General features: G+C 33.0%; 1 protein-coding gene across 1 annotated transcript in view; it reads right to left on the bottom strand.

Moving 5' to 3' along the window:
* Positions 1 to 17123, bottom strand: part of LOC127554598 (sodium channel protein type 3 subunit alpha) — a 135358-nt gene that overhangs the window by 88397 nt on the left and 29838 nt on the right. Inside the window, exons 2-3 of the mRNA XM_051986248.1 lie at positions 5248 to 5564; positions 2191 to 2309 (exon numbers count right to left, since the gene is read on the bottom strand). Of these exons, the coding sequence (XP_051842208.1) occupies positions 2191 to 2309; positions 5248 to 5514 (386 nt within the window). The 5' untranslated portion in view covers positions 5515 to 5564. The remainder of the gene's footprint in view (positions 1 to 2190; positions 2310 to 5247; positions 5565 to 17123) is intronic.

The following is a 17123-nucleotide window of genomic DNA, read 5'->3' as shown; positions in this document are numbered from 1 at the left end:
TACGTCTAGAGTGTTCTGGTTCCTCTCCTCCATCTTTTAGTTTCTCTTATTTCCTTCAGCTCAATTTCACCTTCTGCAGGAGGTTCTCCTACTTGTCAGTGCCTTTTTCTCTGAGTTTACCTTCCCTCTACTCTGTGTATATCTAGTAAGTACCTAGTTCTTTTCATGTTGTCACCCTCATTAAAATTCATAACAAAGGCAGTAGTTGTTTCTGCCTTTCTTTGAATCCATAGTGCTTATCCCAGTGCCTGGCACATGCCAAGTATTGAATAAATACTTGTTGATTAATTGACTGATTGTTTTGTTAGTAATACTTCATTAAAGATTTTATTGCAGGTAATAAAAAGGTATAAACAAACTAGTATTGTTCTTAGCTGATTTGTTTCACTTATATAACCTAATATCAACTAACTCTTGTTTTTGAACCTGTAGCTTTAGAGATGTCCTGTTGTAAAAGAGAAACAACAAGCAGGTTGGTGTAGCAACATCACTGAATAAATAGAGGATAGTAAATACATTCTAATTATTTAAAAAACTTTATTAATTACTCATTTACATACTAGGTACTGGGATTGATGCTGGAGATATAAATTTAAAAACAAAATTCTTGCCTTCAAGGAACTTGCATTCAGTAAGGGGGGACAATATATAAACATGAGTATAAATTTGGCTTCAGACCTATGCATAAGACTCTCCTTATTGACGGCAAGAATGATGACTTGATGCTGTATACTTATATAAGAGGCAAAGTTATTGTAAAAGATTAAGAGAGGAGAAAATTCTCCTTCCTTCCTACTTTTAGAGGGACCACAGGTAGTTTCCTTCTCTACAAAGGAAGAAACTCATAAACAGAGAAGGAAAAACTGTATCTACAACAGGTCCCTGATATTCAGATTGCTTCCTTAGAGACTTCTGGGAATTTTTCTATATGATCAAGACTTTTCTTTCTTGATTATCTGAGAGTTTGCTTCCAAAGAAAGAATTTATTTGTCTCATACATTCTAATCTGTATAACTTCTCTGCTTTCTGTTTGCTGTCTGCTTAAATAAATGGCTTTACTCTTTAGTCACTCTGTGATAGTCCTTATATATACAGCGTTTAATGCTAAAGGGTCAGGCATTTAGATAAAAGCTTATTGTATCCCTTTTTCTCCAAGGAATAGTGACTAGGAAAGCAGCTTGAATCTGCAAGCAATATTTAGAAGAGGTAGGTAAGATTTGGTTCTAGTCCTTGGGAGAGCAGACTATTCAGCCTTATAATCCCTTTTACTACTCCTTTCCTGAAAGGGAGAAAAGTTTCCCTTGGAAAGAGCTTAGAAAAATTCCAAGGATATCTATAAAGCCTCTCCATGAACCACATTTAGATAAACTCATTGGACTATCACAAAACTATATGGGATATATACTGCCTAAATATGCACATATATAGCTAGGGATAGAGATATATACATGTACATGTGCATATACATACATATGTGCCTCTCTCTTTCCCCAACTCCTTCTCTCTGTGTCCCTCTCTCCATGCTGTGCAAAGGTACAGAGTCAAAACTTGAAGGTTAAGTAGGGGAATTCTAAGGAAGCCAATTTGGTTGATTCAAAGTGTGTTTTAAGGGAAGCAATATATAATAGGCATGGAAAGTTAGGGTGGATTTAGTTTGTGAAGGATTTTAAATGTTAGTTTGTATTTGATCCTAGAGATAACAAGGGGCCACTGGCTTTTATTGAACATTAGGCTCACATGGTTATATCAGATCTTAAAAAAAAAAATAATTTTAGCAGTTGTGTAGAAAACAAATTGGAGAGGGAATAGCCTTAAAGTAGGGAGGCCAAGTAGGATGTAATTGTGGGTGATCATACATAATTGGGATTATAGTCAAATTGATAGAGAGAAGGGGAAAGATGCTAAATATGTGGAGGTAGATAAGACTTGGAAACTTACTGGATTGGTGGAATGAGGAAACATGAAGAATAACACTATTTACTTGGGTACATGAAAAGGTAGTTCAATAATAATCTCAGCAGTCAACATTTCTATGCATCAATAGAAGAACAAAGAATTGAAGTACAAATTAAACCAACAAATTGCCATTGATTTCAAGGGCACTCTCTACATATTTAATGTAGAAATGCATTTTTCTTTTTAAAAAAAACAGATTTTTAGAAATAGAAAACAACCATTCTGAAAGGATATGAATGTACCAAAATCTTAATAGCAATTTTTCTAACAGGGTTGAGAGGAGTTAAAATATACAAGGCAGATGTGGCACTGAATCGAAAGATTGCCTTTCCTTTATTCAATACTATAAAAGTCTGAAAAAGAAAAAAAAAAGAAAATGTAAGAATTATAATAATAAACAACTGAAGATAGGCATGCATAAGAAAAATGTATATAGCCAATTTATGTTAGCCAATTTACAATTTTATAATAGTATGAAGCTTTATTTACAAAAAAAATAAGATTTAACAATCTAATAGATAAGATCTTAGATTATCCATATCAATATCTCTCCCTCAGTCTCAACTCATGACCACTTTTTCTATCATATACTTACTTCTCTGATGGCATCTTTTGCTGTTATTCTTTTTAGAAGTTCCTCATTTATTATGTAATATTCTGCTCATACTCTCTAGTTTCTCTTTTAAATGTCCTTTTGTGTTTAAAGACCATACTATTTGGCAAAGTGCCGAATAAATTGCTCTGTATAAATTCCACCTCACGTTTGAACAATTATGTAACAAGGGTAAATAAACTATTCTTCAAAAGTGAAGAGATTATCCAAAAGGCATTTATCAACTTTATTAAGGTAGCAAAGAACTCTAAAGGATATTATAACTGAGAATCTGATAAATGATTTCCCAAAATTCATAATATTAGCAATTTAATATTAATAGTTAAACACCTAAGTCAGTTTTTCCAGGTTTTAAGTAGAACATTTGAATATACAATTCACTGTTAATCAAATTGAGTTTAGGGTGAGAATATAAATGGCTATGAAGAAATAATTTAATCCACTAATTAGTTGCCATTTGCCACATTAAGAAAGAATTTAAACAGTGATCCCTAATATTATTCCTACCTACTTCCTCTTCCCCCCCAAAAAAGGAAATAGAATGCAACTCCCTCCTCTCTCTTTTATGCTTACTATTCTTTTTATTTTTTATTTAAAAAAAATTTTTTCAATATCAACTGAACCACCCAAGGAATCAAATTTGATGTTCCAATGACACTTTTTGTTGAATTTTATAAGTTATTTCTATTGATCATATCTTATGAAGCCAAGATTTTAAATTAACAAACCAAACAGCTCTTGAGTCTATGAAAGGGAAAAATTTGTTACATGTTTAAAAAGGATTCCAGACAATTTCTGGATAAATTTTTGGGTTTTATCCTAACTAGCTCATAACTAGGCATTTCCAGATGACAAGAAAAGGAAAAGCTAGAGATTCTCTTTTCAAGTGCTAATGAAAACTAGAAGACATCTCTTATTACTGGAAGAAAGTGGAGAAAGTGAGGGATTCATGTGATAAATAAGAGTGCTAACCTAAAATCTAGGTTGTTTTTCTTCTGATACATGCTGGCTATCCGAGCTTCTCAGTGTTCTCAACAAACTCTTCTGCACTATCTCTCAGGAGCAAATTATGAAAATAAATTCAAATTAGGAAGAAATAAAATGAAAATGTTTGAAAAACTATACTACAAGCTGCTGTTGCCTTTCCCCCCCCAAAAAAAAAATTAAGCTAAATTGAAAGTTCCTAAGTGGAATAGCAATTTAATGTTTAGGGGAAAGTCAGGTATAACTGCTATCTGTTTTCTGATAAATTTTTTGGGGAGCAGTGGAATTAAATAAAAGGAGTGATATCCCGAATTCTTTTTAAATCCTGGCTTTAGATGGATTTTTTTTTCCACTCAGCACTCTAATCAGATGATTAAAGTATACTGAAGTACTGATGAGTTGTATCAGTGATTGGAGTGGTCTGGACTAAAGTGGTTTGAAATTAGGTGAACCAATTTAAAATGGTTTTAGAACACATAGAACCAGTTCAAACCAGCTTCTTTGCTATGCACTCCAGCATTTCAGGATGTCAGCTCTCCAAACACAGGGCTGAAGCATAAGGAATGTGCCGATGAGGTGTCAGCATCAACACTGGTATATATTATAATGTATATTTATTCACTTATTTGTATGTTTAGTGAATTCCTCTCTTATATGTGTTGTAAACAGAATGGCTACCATTATTTTGCAGGTACTTAATGGTTAGACCTCTGATAGTAACTGTAATTATTCTTTTATCTTCATTTTATGACTAGATTTGTTTTATATGTGTGCAAACACATGTGAAATATAAATTTCATCTGAATAATGTCAGAACATTTCAAAGTGAAAAATAAATTCATGTGGTCATTTTTTCTTGCAAAATGTCAAACTGTTACTTTAACCTTTTTTCTTCTTTTAATTGACTATTTTAATAAATTATGTGATTGTTTCAGCATTACATAGAGAAATAATTATTGCATAACAAAGTTTAGATTCCTTAAAAATTCGTTTTCTAGTTAATTTTTCCTTCATATTTTCCTTTAAAGTGATATTAGAGACAGTCTAGTCATATGTTGCAGACCTTAATATATATTCTAGGTTGAAAAAATACCTTTGAGAAAATGTTATTAAATTTTCATTTAGGGTGGCATAAATTGTGTCTATAATGTTAAGTAGTTTTCTACTGCAAAGCAGTTTTCTAATGCAAAGAAATCATTTAAAAAATTCAGACTCTAAAATGAGAAGCATATATTTCTGGACAAATAACTAATACTTACATATAGAAATATTTAGAGCTAGAAATATCTCTTTTTGCTCGTGAGATACTTAAATATTTTGGAGTTAACTTAGTAAGTACACTAATAAATGCATTTTGCTATTTCCACTTATGAACCTTAATTTAACACTTATTTAAATTGCTATGAATGCATATAGGCAAAGCAGTATATTTTGGAGAAACTTTATACTTGTCTATAATTCTTGCTGAAACAAAATCTGACTGTTATTTTATATCAATTATTTTTATTATACTTTGCTTCCAGAATCTTCTCATGAAAATTCCCTACAAGCTAATTATTTATCAAAAGAAAAATACTTATAGTGCATTTGCAGAGCTGACAAATGCAAGCACATGATAAATAGTCAATGCAAGTGAATGCTATAGGCAATATGCACTGCAAGGTTTAGTAAGGATAACTTTCCCAAAGACTCACTTTTTTATTGATATAGTATGGGTCAAGGTCCTCCAAGGGCTCTGACACCATTCCAGGTGGAATGTCTCCATAAATAAATGGGAGAGATTTTCCTGCTTCCAAGTCACTATTTGGCTTTGGTTTGTTCTCATCATCGTCCTCTTTAAGTTCTCTTTTGGCCTTCTTAGCTTTCTCTTCTGCAGAGCGTTTTTCAATAGCAGCGAGAGATTCTCTAGTAAAATAGCGGAAGCTGTCAGGTCCTGGGGGTACCAGCAGTGCCTGTGCCATCTTTTCATCCTGCAAATTTAATTTCGTTTAGCCTCTCGCATAAGAATCTCCTATGGGGATAAAAACGGGGAAAATAGATACCAGTTAGGAGAAAAATAATGAAAAAGGGTGGGGGAAAATTCAACCAAGATGGTATTTAATGCTTCATCTGGTTTTGCCAGTAAATAAAAAAATAGTCACTATAAACATTAAGTAGAGCATTTAGTGCTGTGCCACAATTTTAACTTGTAAACATTATTACTGTTCAATCTGATTCTCCATAAATCAACTTCACAAGACATCTGTTCTTGACTTTTGAGCCAAGAAACACAGAAATATGGTTATTTACTTCTGGTAAAGGATATGTGCTCATAAGCCTTATAAGTAGAGCCAATTCTTGATTTTTGACGACACCTCTATCTCTCCTCTTCTCCCCTATTTTTCATCTTCTGTTCACATTAGGTTATATGTATAGCATAGAGTTCAGAAACAGAATTGGTTTCCTATCCCAGCTCTGCTACTTATTCCCTGTATTTCTATTGGCAGATCTCTTCTAGAGCTTCAATTTCTGCATCTGCAAAATAAGAAGACTGGATTCCTTGAGTTCTGAAATCGCTTCAGACTCCAACTCCTATTATCTGTTTCATAACCATAAAGTACTATTTAAATATGAGCTATTATTATTACTACTATAATTATTATTTCCCCCATTGATCAATAGTTCCCCACAAGAAGAAATTATATGGGTGACTTTACTCACTGAATTGATTAAGCCAATGTTGAAATCAATATTTCTGAAAGGTCAAGGGTCAGCAAGTTAGTTTCTTTAAAAATTTATATTTATATTAAATCATTGTCTTTAGTTTATGGCCTAAGCATGTGTTTAATAATATAATCTTTGCTAAAAACTAGATATGACCACATCAAAAATACTATTTTATATTACATTAATTCTAATTAGAAATTTTTGTTTTATGATTGAAAAAGAAGCTTTTATCTTAGCAAAATGATTGATGAAGTAGAAGAATTAGATGATCACTGGCCTTACCTTTCAAAAACAAATCAGAAATCTAGCAATTCTTTACTACATCTCTGCAATATTCCTTGGACACATTCATTCATAAAATGAATTTTTTTTTCAGTTAGCTTTAACATTCAAACCAAACTGATGCACAACAGACCAAAATTGGCAATTGGGTTATATACACATGACTTTCATATATTTGATTATGGGGCATTTTTTTAGTATCAGAAGCTAAAATGAAAGTTTGGTATGATTTGCACATTTCAAGTATCCACATATTTAATTGAAGGAACTAAAACCAGGTCATGACTAACTAGTTATATGACCTTGACCAAGACCTGGAACAAATTTGAAACTTTGTTTTATTATATTTTAACCATATGTATTATAATAGCTGTTCTTCTTGGCTCATAGGCTTTTGTAAGGATCTAATGAGAAAATGCAAGCAAAAGTACTCTGGCAAGAGTACAGAACCATGATCTCCTAGAATATTCATTCATAATAATTCTTCACAATAAATATCATTCTTCACTGAACCAGGATCTCCTAGAATATTAATAAAATAAGAATCCAATTTGGAAAGCTCTCAATGATTAATAAAGAGTAGACTCATGCTTTATGTGCCTCCCAAGCAACTTTATTAGAATGGAAATGTACCTTTACCCTCCTAGCCACATCTAAGTATTTAGGTCGTTGATGTTTCTTTTTATAAGTAGTCGTGTGTGTCACTGCAATGTAGCTAGTTTTGCAGGGTTAGAGAATTTGATGAAAAATTTATATAATGTATTTCTTTGAAGGCTCTTTCAATAGATTGACTCAAAGGTTTATAATTTTCAATTTAAAGAAATCCTTTGCATTGAAAAATTCACATGGTAAATTCAACTCCTATTCTTATTCAATATCATAATTCAAAGGAAAACAATAACTATATTAGCTTACTTTTATATAGTACTTACCATGGGCCAGATACTATGCTAAGCACTTTCCAACTATTATCTCATTTGATTCTCACAATGATCCTATGAATTATTTGCTATTATTATCCTCATTTTATAGATGAGGAAACTCAGGCAAATAGAGAGTGACTTTTCCATGGAAAAGTAAGGAAGGTCACATTTGAACTCAGTCCCTCCCAAACACATGTTTTTGATGTATCACATGTGGTGAGTATGTTTTGGGCACTGGGATGACCTAAGTAAGAGTCTGGCTCATCTATACTTTGAACTTCTCCTTGATGGACTACCCTTTCATACATTATTAACCCATACTGGAAACACAATAACATTCAGCAGTTGTTCAGCTAGTGGATTAAAACTTTAAACATGCAGGACCAAAATCAGCAGGCAAAAGTGAATGGCCATATTCTCCAAAAGAAGAGGCAGAAATTTTGTCAAAACACCTAAATATTGCTAAGAAATGGAAATTAAATGGGATCTACATAATGTGCAAGTCTGAGAGAATTCTTTTAAAATTAGTAAACACTAGTGAAAAGGTGTTTGTTTAGATTTTTGTGTTTTCCTGATGTTCATTTTGAAGTAGTCATAAAGCATTTTTTTGTTTTTAAATTCCAGTTTGCTTTTAGAGGTGGCAAATTCTTTGACTTCAAAGCTTCAGTGCAGTAAATTTCACCCATGTCAGATTCATTTATGTAGTATTAATAAATATGAGGATAGTTAGGTAGCAGAGTGGATAGAGTGCAGGGCCTGGAGTGAAGAGTCATCTTCCTAAGCTCAAATCTGATGTCAGGTATTAGATATGTGACCCTGAGCAAGGCATTTAACTGTTTGCTTCAGTTTTTTCTTCTCTAAAATGAACTGGAGAAAGAAATGGCAAACCACTCCAGTATTTTTGCCAAAAATCTACAAATTAGAGGGAAAGGGGGATGTAAAGAGTTAGACACCACTAAAACTACTAAAAATCAAAATTTGAGAACTGTGACTGGACATTTTGTGAAATCTCAATTTTCATTTTCTTTTCTCCTTGGAGAAACATTAAGACTTATAAAAGTTGTTTTGCTTGATGTCATGATATAGTAACTATACATATATATACACATACACATATATATTCCATTTAAAAGTGAACAAATATTCACTGTAACTTACTAAATGGAACAAATTTTATAAATTCCTTTGTTTAATTTCAGTTTCAAGGTATTGAATACTTTTCTTAGCACTGGGTTAGATAAAAATATGAAATAAGATATGGTTCCTGCCTTTAAAGAGATCTTAATTGCTTAATCTAATTATACATTTCTTAGTAACCTCAATTTTCCAACAATAGCTGATAAAAATATATTCTTATCAGAGGAGGCAAATGGGGCATATATATGTGTGTATAATACATATATGTAATATAATTTTAAATAATCTCATTGTAGAATATTTTGTGAACACTATTATGTAACATTTAATAACTACACAACAAGTTTCTGGATGTAAATGAAATTTTTATTAAGATATTTAATATTTAAAAAAACATTTAAAAGCACCATTATATATTCCATCTTAAGAGTTTACCAAGTATACTACTATTATTGGATAAACAGTATTATTTCCAGCTTTTAAAACTGTGATTTGTAACCTAAAAGAGGTCTCCTAACTGAATGTGGGGAGGAGGGTCATGAAATTATAATTTATTATCAGTAAATGTTTGCCTATTTCAATCACCTATATTACTGGGGTCCCTTGGGATCGCAAGTTGAAAAAGTTTAAGAAACCCTGCTTTAGCTAACCACTGTGCCTTTATGAGGTTGATTTGTGGTTCAATTATTTCAGTCATGTCCGACTCTTCAAGACCTTATTGGGATTTCTGGGAAGAGATATTGGGGCAGTTTGCCATTTCCTTCTTCAGCTTATTTTGCTGATAAGGGAACCTAGGCAAACACGTGATTTGCTCAGGGTAACACATCTACTAAGTGTCCAAGATCAAATTTGAACTCAGATCTTCCTGAGTACAAGCCTGGAACTCTATCTAGTGCACCAGCTAGCTGCCCAGCAGAAGTTCAGTTTGAATTTAATATTCTTGTTTAACATTTTATTTCAATTAAGCACCTTACATTCACTGGATATGAAGATTTCATCTGAGTATTTCAGGGTCTTTGATGTATCACTACAGACTGAAAATGAGACAGGTTTTGATGGAAGATACTCAGTACATTCTATTTTTGCCTGCCTTTCCTGGCTATAGTTGACATTTTGTACTGTACTGAGACTCTGATTTGTCATTTAAAAAGCATCTGTGCTGTATGCTGATAATCACTGATAGATGGATTTTATGTCTTCTTTCTTTTTGCCATTCTTAGATGGCACGATGATATCATATTGTAAGTCAAATAACACAATATTTTGCATCATTTTAATGAGTATGTATGATTATACTAATGTAAATTAATGTATTTGGTTAATGAATGTTAGACCAATTTTGAATCTGACAAAATGCAATCCTGGATATTTTGTGCATTGCTGAAGTGAAAGGTAGGAAACCCCTCCTCCCATTGACCACAGGACTTGAAATAGCTCTTCCCAACATACCACACAGAAATGCACAAATCTAGTGGATTCAATATATCTATTATGTCTTAGAGTCAATATTCTCTTTCCATGTGGGTATTTTTATTATTATTTTTACAGACAAAATCGATTAGTTCTGGTCTGTTCCCATGGAAACAAAGCTATGTCAAGGACTATAAATCTGCCATTTCGAAGAATGGAAGCTTGGCCAGGACTATGCATAAATAAGAGGGTAAACCTGAAGGAGGAACTCAAATTTAGTGTGTGATGAAGACACGAGATCTGGAGTCTGAGGGCCTGGCTTCCAGTTCTGCCCTTATTGCTTAATATCTGCTTGACTTTAGGCAAAACAATTAACTTCCTTTGTTTTTAGTTTCCTTATTTATCAAATGAAAGATGCACAAGATGATCTCTGAATTCTATGTTCCTAAACATTTTCCCATGGTCATATATGTTATATCCCAAGACAAATAGTGAGCCAAGGGCTAGTTCTAAATTGACTGTCTAAATGTAATTTTCTCATAGGACTATATTCCCATAACCCATAGGACTCATTTATTTTAAGCTTTTAATTTTTATTATAATCATAAATATACTTGCCTTTTCTCTCCTACTACATTTTAAATTCCTTGAGGAAAGGAATATGTTTGCTTTCTCAGGATCACTCTTCCCTGAGTGAGAGTGATCTCTCCACACTTTGTGCCTAACACAGAAACATGGTAAGTACCCAGTAAATGTTATGGAACAGAAACTGCCTAGAAAATACTGGGTTTATTATTGGAAACCATACGAATTAAGAGCTGAGAGATATATCAGATATATTAGTTACATCTGAAATCATGTAATACATTTCAGGTGATGTAAATTGTTCACAGTAACATGACTAGTGAGTGGCAAACCCATATGGGCCAGATGGCCCAAATCCCAGTCTAGCCTTCATTCTATTATTCTACATACTTGGGAGGAAATTTGTTGTTGTTTGTTTTTTAAATATCTAAATGGTTTTGAAATTACCATATATTTTGTTAATGTATCAGTTAACAAAACTCTCTGAATCCTTTGTGTATAGAGACAAGAGTAACAATTATTAAGATTTTATAAATAAGCATTTTTTCTTACCATATCTGTCAGTGTAATTTTAACACTCTTTATGCATACTGAATTTTCCCATACTAAATTGTAAGTTAGGGTGTTTCCTGAACTTTGTATTTCCCTCTATACTTAGCAAGTCTTCTGCACATACTAAGCATGAATTAAATACATGTGAATTTGAACTGAAAATATGATGATAGTGAATTCTAACTTTCATGTTGTTTACATCTTCATGAGATTTTTAAAACTTTAAAAAATGCAAAAATGAATAAAGCTAAACATATGTACAGATGATGCCTATGCATTATTATCCATGTGATAGAGGATTATCAAAGGCAAATTTAAATTCTAGACTAAAATCCAGCATAAAATTATTTTCTTTATGAACTTAATTAACTCACATTTATTCAAGAAAAGGCTAGTTGGATTATTCATGCTCCCTGTTTCTTTCCCTTTTTTTTCTCCTGTTATTTGCCTTTTGGCTACTTCATATTTTATCATCACCTACCAGCAAGGAAGGGAGAGAGAAAGAATTCAAATCAACCAGTTCTACTGCAGGTCTAGTAAATGGTATGGTGAGAAAAAATGCTTCAGATATTGATTAAATGCCAAAGAGTAGTAAAGTTAGTCCTCCCTGATCTCTGTCATAAGGAACATTGAAAACTGATTAAAACACGTCTCTCTAGGTCTAGTCTTATTTTGAGACAACCTTATGATGGCATATTTTGAAGAGCCTTTTGACTCTATCTAACCGTGTAAAAAGGACTAAGTCTTGACTGTAGTTTATATTTTCTCTGCTATCATGAGTAGAAAAAAAAAGGAAAAGAATTTGGCAAACCTCGTCTTTCTCCATCCCCTGGAGCCTCTAAAGTACATCATCCAGAAGAGGGGAAAGCTTTGAGGTCTTTCCAAACAAGATCTGACAGGCCCTAAACTTAGTCAGGCCATGTCATAACCAACAACTCACTGAATATTTAGAAATCTTTCTCTCTCTGCTGCCAGATGAGCTGTGAACCAATTTGCCAAAAACAAACCTGTTTTGTTTAATTAGTACACACAATCAACATCTGAAAAAAAATTATATAGGTGTCTCTCTTCCTGACATGAACATTCCATTTCTCAACTCAAGGCTCTCCCGGCTTGTGTTTAAAAGTATAAGAGGTATAAGCAGACTACAGAAGAGAAAGAGGAACATTTACACATTTTTAAAAAATCAGAATATAACTGAGTTTATAGATTAGTGAATCAATATTTGAATCCAGTTTTCATAATTGTAAAATGTCTGACAACAATAGAGTGCCTTTGATTTATACCGTACTTTTTTTTCTGAAAAGTTGATTTTTTTTCTTTTTGATTAGCTCATTTATTTTCACAACATCTCTAGAAGAAATGCTGTATTTTTTCTACTAGTATATTGTCCTGAAGTACTTGTAAGATATCTTGATCAACATGAATGTGGTCTCTGATGTTTCCTGACCAATGCCAGAAAAGAACATACAATAATGTTCATCTGAATACATAACCATGTTCATCAAAATTCTTTCCCTTTTATCTGTTTTCCTTTCCTCCTCTTTTCCATTTTTTTTCCTTCCCCTTCTTCAAAATCTTCCATGTTCAAAGAATAGCTACAAATATATGGGTCAGAGTAGGAAACATATCTATCATGATTCTCTTTCTCCAGCTCTTAATTTTTTTTTAATTGAATGACCAGATAATGCCAGCTTGCCTATCTAACAATTTCTAAAAGTAAAGCTATAGTAATTTGGTGAGAACATTGAACTCTGGCTCTTTGCAACCTAAGTTTACCAACCTTGTACACTCTGTCAAGGCAACCTTAAGTAATAATTGTGGGTTTATGCACCTTTATTGTCATTCAGTCATTTTTCAGTTGTATCTGACTCTTTGTTACCCCATTTGAGCTTTGCTTAGCAAAAATACTGGAATGGTTTGCCATTTCCTTCTCCAGCTTATTTCACAGAGATAAGAAAACAGGAGTAAGTGACTTGCTCAGGGTTACAAAGCTAGTAAAGTCTGAGTTTTAAACTCAGGAAGATGAATCTTCCCTTCTTCAGGCTCAGCATTCTATCCACTGCTGCCCCTAGAACTGACATGAATGATGAACAATTTCACAGTAGGCATTTTGTTGTTGCTATTTTTTTGTTTAAGTGTAATAGTCCATAACTTCAAATTTAAATGTGTTAAACACATTTTAGCAAATAAAAATGCACAAAGAAATTTTTTAAAAGAACAATCTTATTTAATTATAAAAATGATAGATAGATATAAAATATGCATTAATAAAACTCTGACTTGAGATGGCTGTTGAAAGAAAATTGACTTTGGATTGAGAAGATTTCAAATGACACATCCTAGCTTGAAGATTTGGATTATATCATTTCCCCTTTCAGGGACAAGGCAGTTCTCTAAGTTTGTAAAGACAGAGCAAGTGCTAAACTGCATCAATAAAGGCATTTCTTCCATAGATTAAAATAATTGATTTGGTATAAGTCTAAAGATGGAATTTTTCTGAAAATTCTGAATTCTCATTGACTTTTTTATCATTCTATTTAAAACTTAGTCATGCAAAATTAAATAATATTTAGGGGGGAAAGGATGACAAGGATTACAATTTTTGATAAAAAATATTTAGTCAATAAAAATAGTTAATTTTACAATCAAAATATTAAATTACTTGATTTGGTACACAATATCTTAATACTGGCTAAAGTTAACTCTGAAACACAATAGTATATTTTAAAATCCTGATTTGCATTCCAGTAACAATATTTGTTTCAGTGACTAGTCATTTGGCTGCTCTTCTCTCCTGAAATACACAAATCCCAAGAGGACTAAGTAACTTGTGTTTCTCAGTGTATTCATGTTATGTGCTGACATCTTATTCTAATGCATAGAATAATGTTTTCTTTCTCTCTCTGATGACCAAGTCTGAAAGAAAAAAAGTTGGCTAGCAACACTGCAACAAAACTTGCTGAAAATGCACTGATCTATATGGACAGCCCTTCACTTTGTGGATAGAGAGACTTCTTTCTCTATTCTCCATCTCAGGAGAACCTCTTCCTTAACTTTTTTAGTGAGAAAAGAGAAGACCACATTTAATTCAAATTATATTAGTCTTTGGTCTGTCAGATACACAATGAGGATTGTTTGTCATTTACCTAGACTATATTATACAAAGAGTCAAAATGAGGGATGTTTTATGATATATTTTTTAAATATGCTTATTTGAATGTTAGAAAACTCCATGACATATGGGTATTTATCTGGAGATTAATTTAAGTATCATAATCAGACTTCTGTAACCTTTGACACAAACATGCCTGAAAGACTGGAGAATGGTTCACAGAATATTGGATGTGACTATCATTGGCTTTATGACATAAACTCATTATTAAATCCTTTGGTGTTTCATGTACCCAAAGTCCAAGCAATTCACAGATTGACTTTTCATAGAAAATTTCCTTGGATTAGATACCATATAGAGAAACAATATTCACTCTGGCTTTATGAGAGATATAAAACACTCTCTCCCATTGCCTGCAGCATTCTCTCAAACAAGTAGATAGAGTCCAGGGAGAATGGGCTATATTTTGGAGCATTTGGGGCAAAGAGGCAACTAACAGCTCCTGTAAATTCTTTTTCTGGAGTACTTAAGATGTTTCCCTCAAATATAGTATAGCTTTTCTTTTGGGTTCCTTGTAGAAGCTTGAATCTTTCTCTTTTCTTCCTGTCTAATTCCTGATTCAGACATTATAGCCCGGTATTGATGTCTTAGGAACACTACTAGGACACTGATAAAAAAAAGTTCAAACCTTTTAGTCTTTCATGGTTCATGATCTCCTCTGGCCAAAATGCCAGGAAGCAGAGGAAGGAGAGAGGCAAAGGTTGGGAATCTGCTCTTTCTAAAATGTGCTTCCTTCTAAGGGACTTGGCTGGGTTTTTTTTTTTTCCTATGCTTGCATTTGCTGAAATTCCCAGTTCCAACTAACTTATTGGTATTTATTCAGGTTGTAGCCAAATCCCTTAATTAATCTACATACATTTCCCGTATATTTCATTTCATCCAATGCGTGACTGTTTTCACTCAACAGTCAAGAGTCTCACATCGTAAACTGGTTGGGATGAGTCTTTTTGATCAATAAATCTTTGCTTTTACACCAATAAACTTACACCCTCCCCCTTGACATCACTCATTAATACTCTTCTTTTGGTTGTGCCCCCTGTAGCCTTCATTGTATTTTTTAACAAAATTCCCTTCAACTTAGATCTCTTCTAAGTCAATTTTCTTTGAGTTCCTTGAAATAATAGAAGCTTAACTTTTGCTGGATAACACCAAATCCTGGGCCATCTTTTCTAGTACTGAGTGTACCTATCTTCAACCATCTTGAATCAGGCAGGAATAGCAAGCATATTGCTTGCTTATCACTTCCACTTTTAAACTTCTTGCTTGCTACTATAATTAAACAATTTATTTTCCTTCAACATTCACCCCATCCAAACATATCACCCTGTGTAGATCTTAGTGGAAATTATTTGCTAACCACCAGGTCATTCTCCATTCTTTCAAGGAATTTGATTACATTCTTTTGAATTGGCTTATGCTTTTCTTCTTGATTGCAATTCATGCCCTATATTTGTGGATTTCAATATACATATTAATGTCCCATTAAAGACCTTCATCTTCTAGTTCATTAACTTCCTCAAATTCTATAGATGGTCTATACTCCACTTCTTCTCAGTGTCCAATAAAAATAATCACAACCTTCCTCTCATTATCACCACAATTGTCTCATTTTAATTATATCCATAATTCTTAAATTCCTCTATTTCACCATAACCATATGTCTCTTCTTCTATCTGTCCCTCTACCTTACACCTTCTAAACATATTCTTTTTGTCCTCATCACAATCTCCAGGCACTCCATCCCTCCCTGTTTTTCCAGTCTGTTTATTACCCATGCTCTGTCCTCAATTTTATTTGGAATAATAAATTTAGTTAATGTCTTCAATTCTTCAATCCTCAAGTTCCTTGCTACTTCATCCCTTTCTAAATTCAAATCCTGATGTTGTCCCCACCATCCATCTTAACTTCTACTGAAGTGATAATGAACACTGATATAAGAAGTCATAAAACTTTTCATACTCACTACACTACAGATTTGTCCTGCCTAATGTCAAAAGGGCTCTTCTTAACCCATACATATTCTGTTACTCTTTCTTGATTCTCTATTCCCTATTGCAGTGATAATTTAAAATATTTATTCTTCTTAAATCACTCACATCAACCCCTCTCTTCTTCCTTGCAACAGAGAACTTTGCTTCATATTTAAGTGATAAAATTGAAACCCTTCTTTATAGGCTTCCATTTCTCCTCAACACTATTCCTCACTATCGTCTATCCTTTGCTTTAGCTTCTGAGGAAGATGGCTTTTTCTCCTTGAGCAAGCTGACTTTTCTACTTAAACCCTTGATCCTTAGCCCTCTTTTCTTCTAGAGTTTGTCTATCCCTTGCCCATCCCATTTAGTTATCCCTTCTCCCTATTCAGGCCTTAGTCTTTCTTTATCCAGCAGCTTCTTCTTTTCTTTCAAAAAAGTTGTCTAGAGCAACCCATTATTAAAAAAAATATCCTTCATTTAACTATGTAAACCCATTAAGTTATTATCTCTTTACTCCTTTACAGTCAAACTCCTAGGGGGAAAAACAGCATTCATGTATTACAGAGAGAGTAGTTTTAAAAAACACACACATACAAGGAAAATAACCTACACTTTCTCATCTGTCATTTACTTCTTTTTCCCTTACTCACTTCTTATGGGCTTACAATCTAATTCCTGAGCTCCAAAACTCAATTGAAATTGCTTTCATAAGTGCAACAATGATCATTTAGTTGCAAAATCCAATGACTTTTTCTCAGTCTTCATCTGTCTTGACATTATTGGCCAATGTTGACCCTCCTAGAAATTCTATTTTTCCTGTATTTTTT

Source organism: Antechinus flavipes, chromosome 3 (assembly GCF_016432865.1).
Source record: "Antechinus flavipes isolate AdamAnt ecotype Samford, QLD, Australia chromosome 3, AdamAnt_v2, whole genome shotgun sequence".
In the NCBI taxonomy this organism is placed as follows: domain Eukaryota; kingdom Metazoa; phylum Chordata; class Mammalia; order Dasyuromorphia; family Dasyuridae; genus Antechinus; species Antechinus flavipes.
The sequence above is the reverse complement of the archived record's forward strand: the minus strand, read 5'-3'. Positions and strand labels throughout refer to the sequence as shown.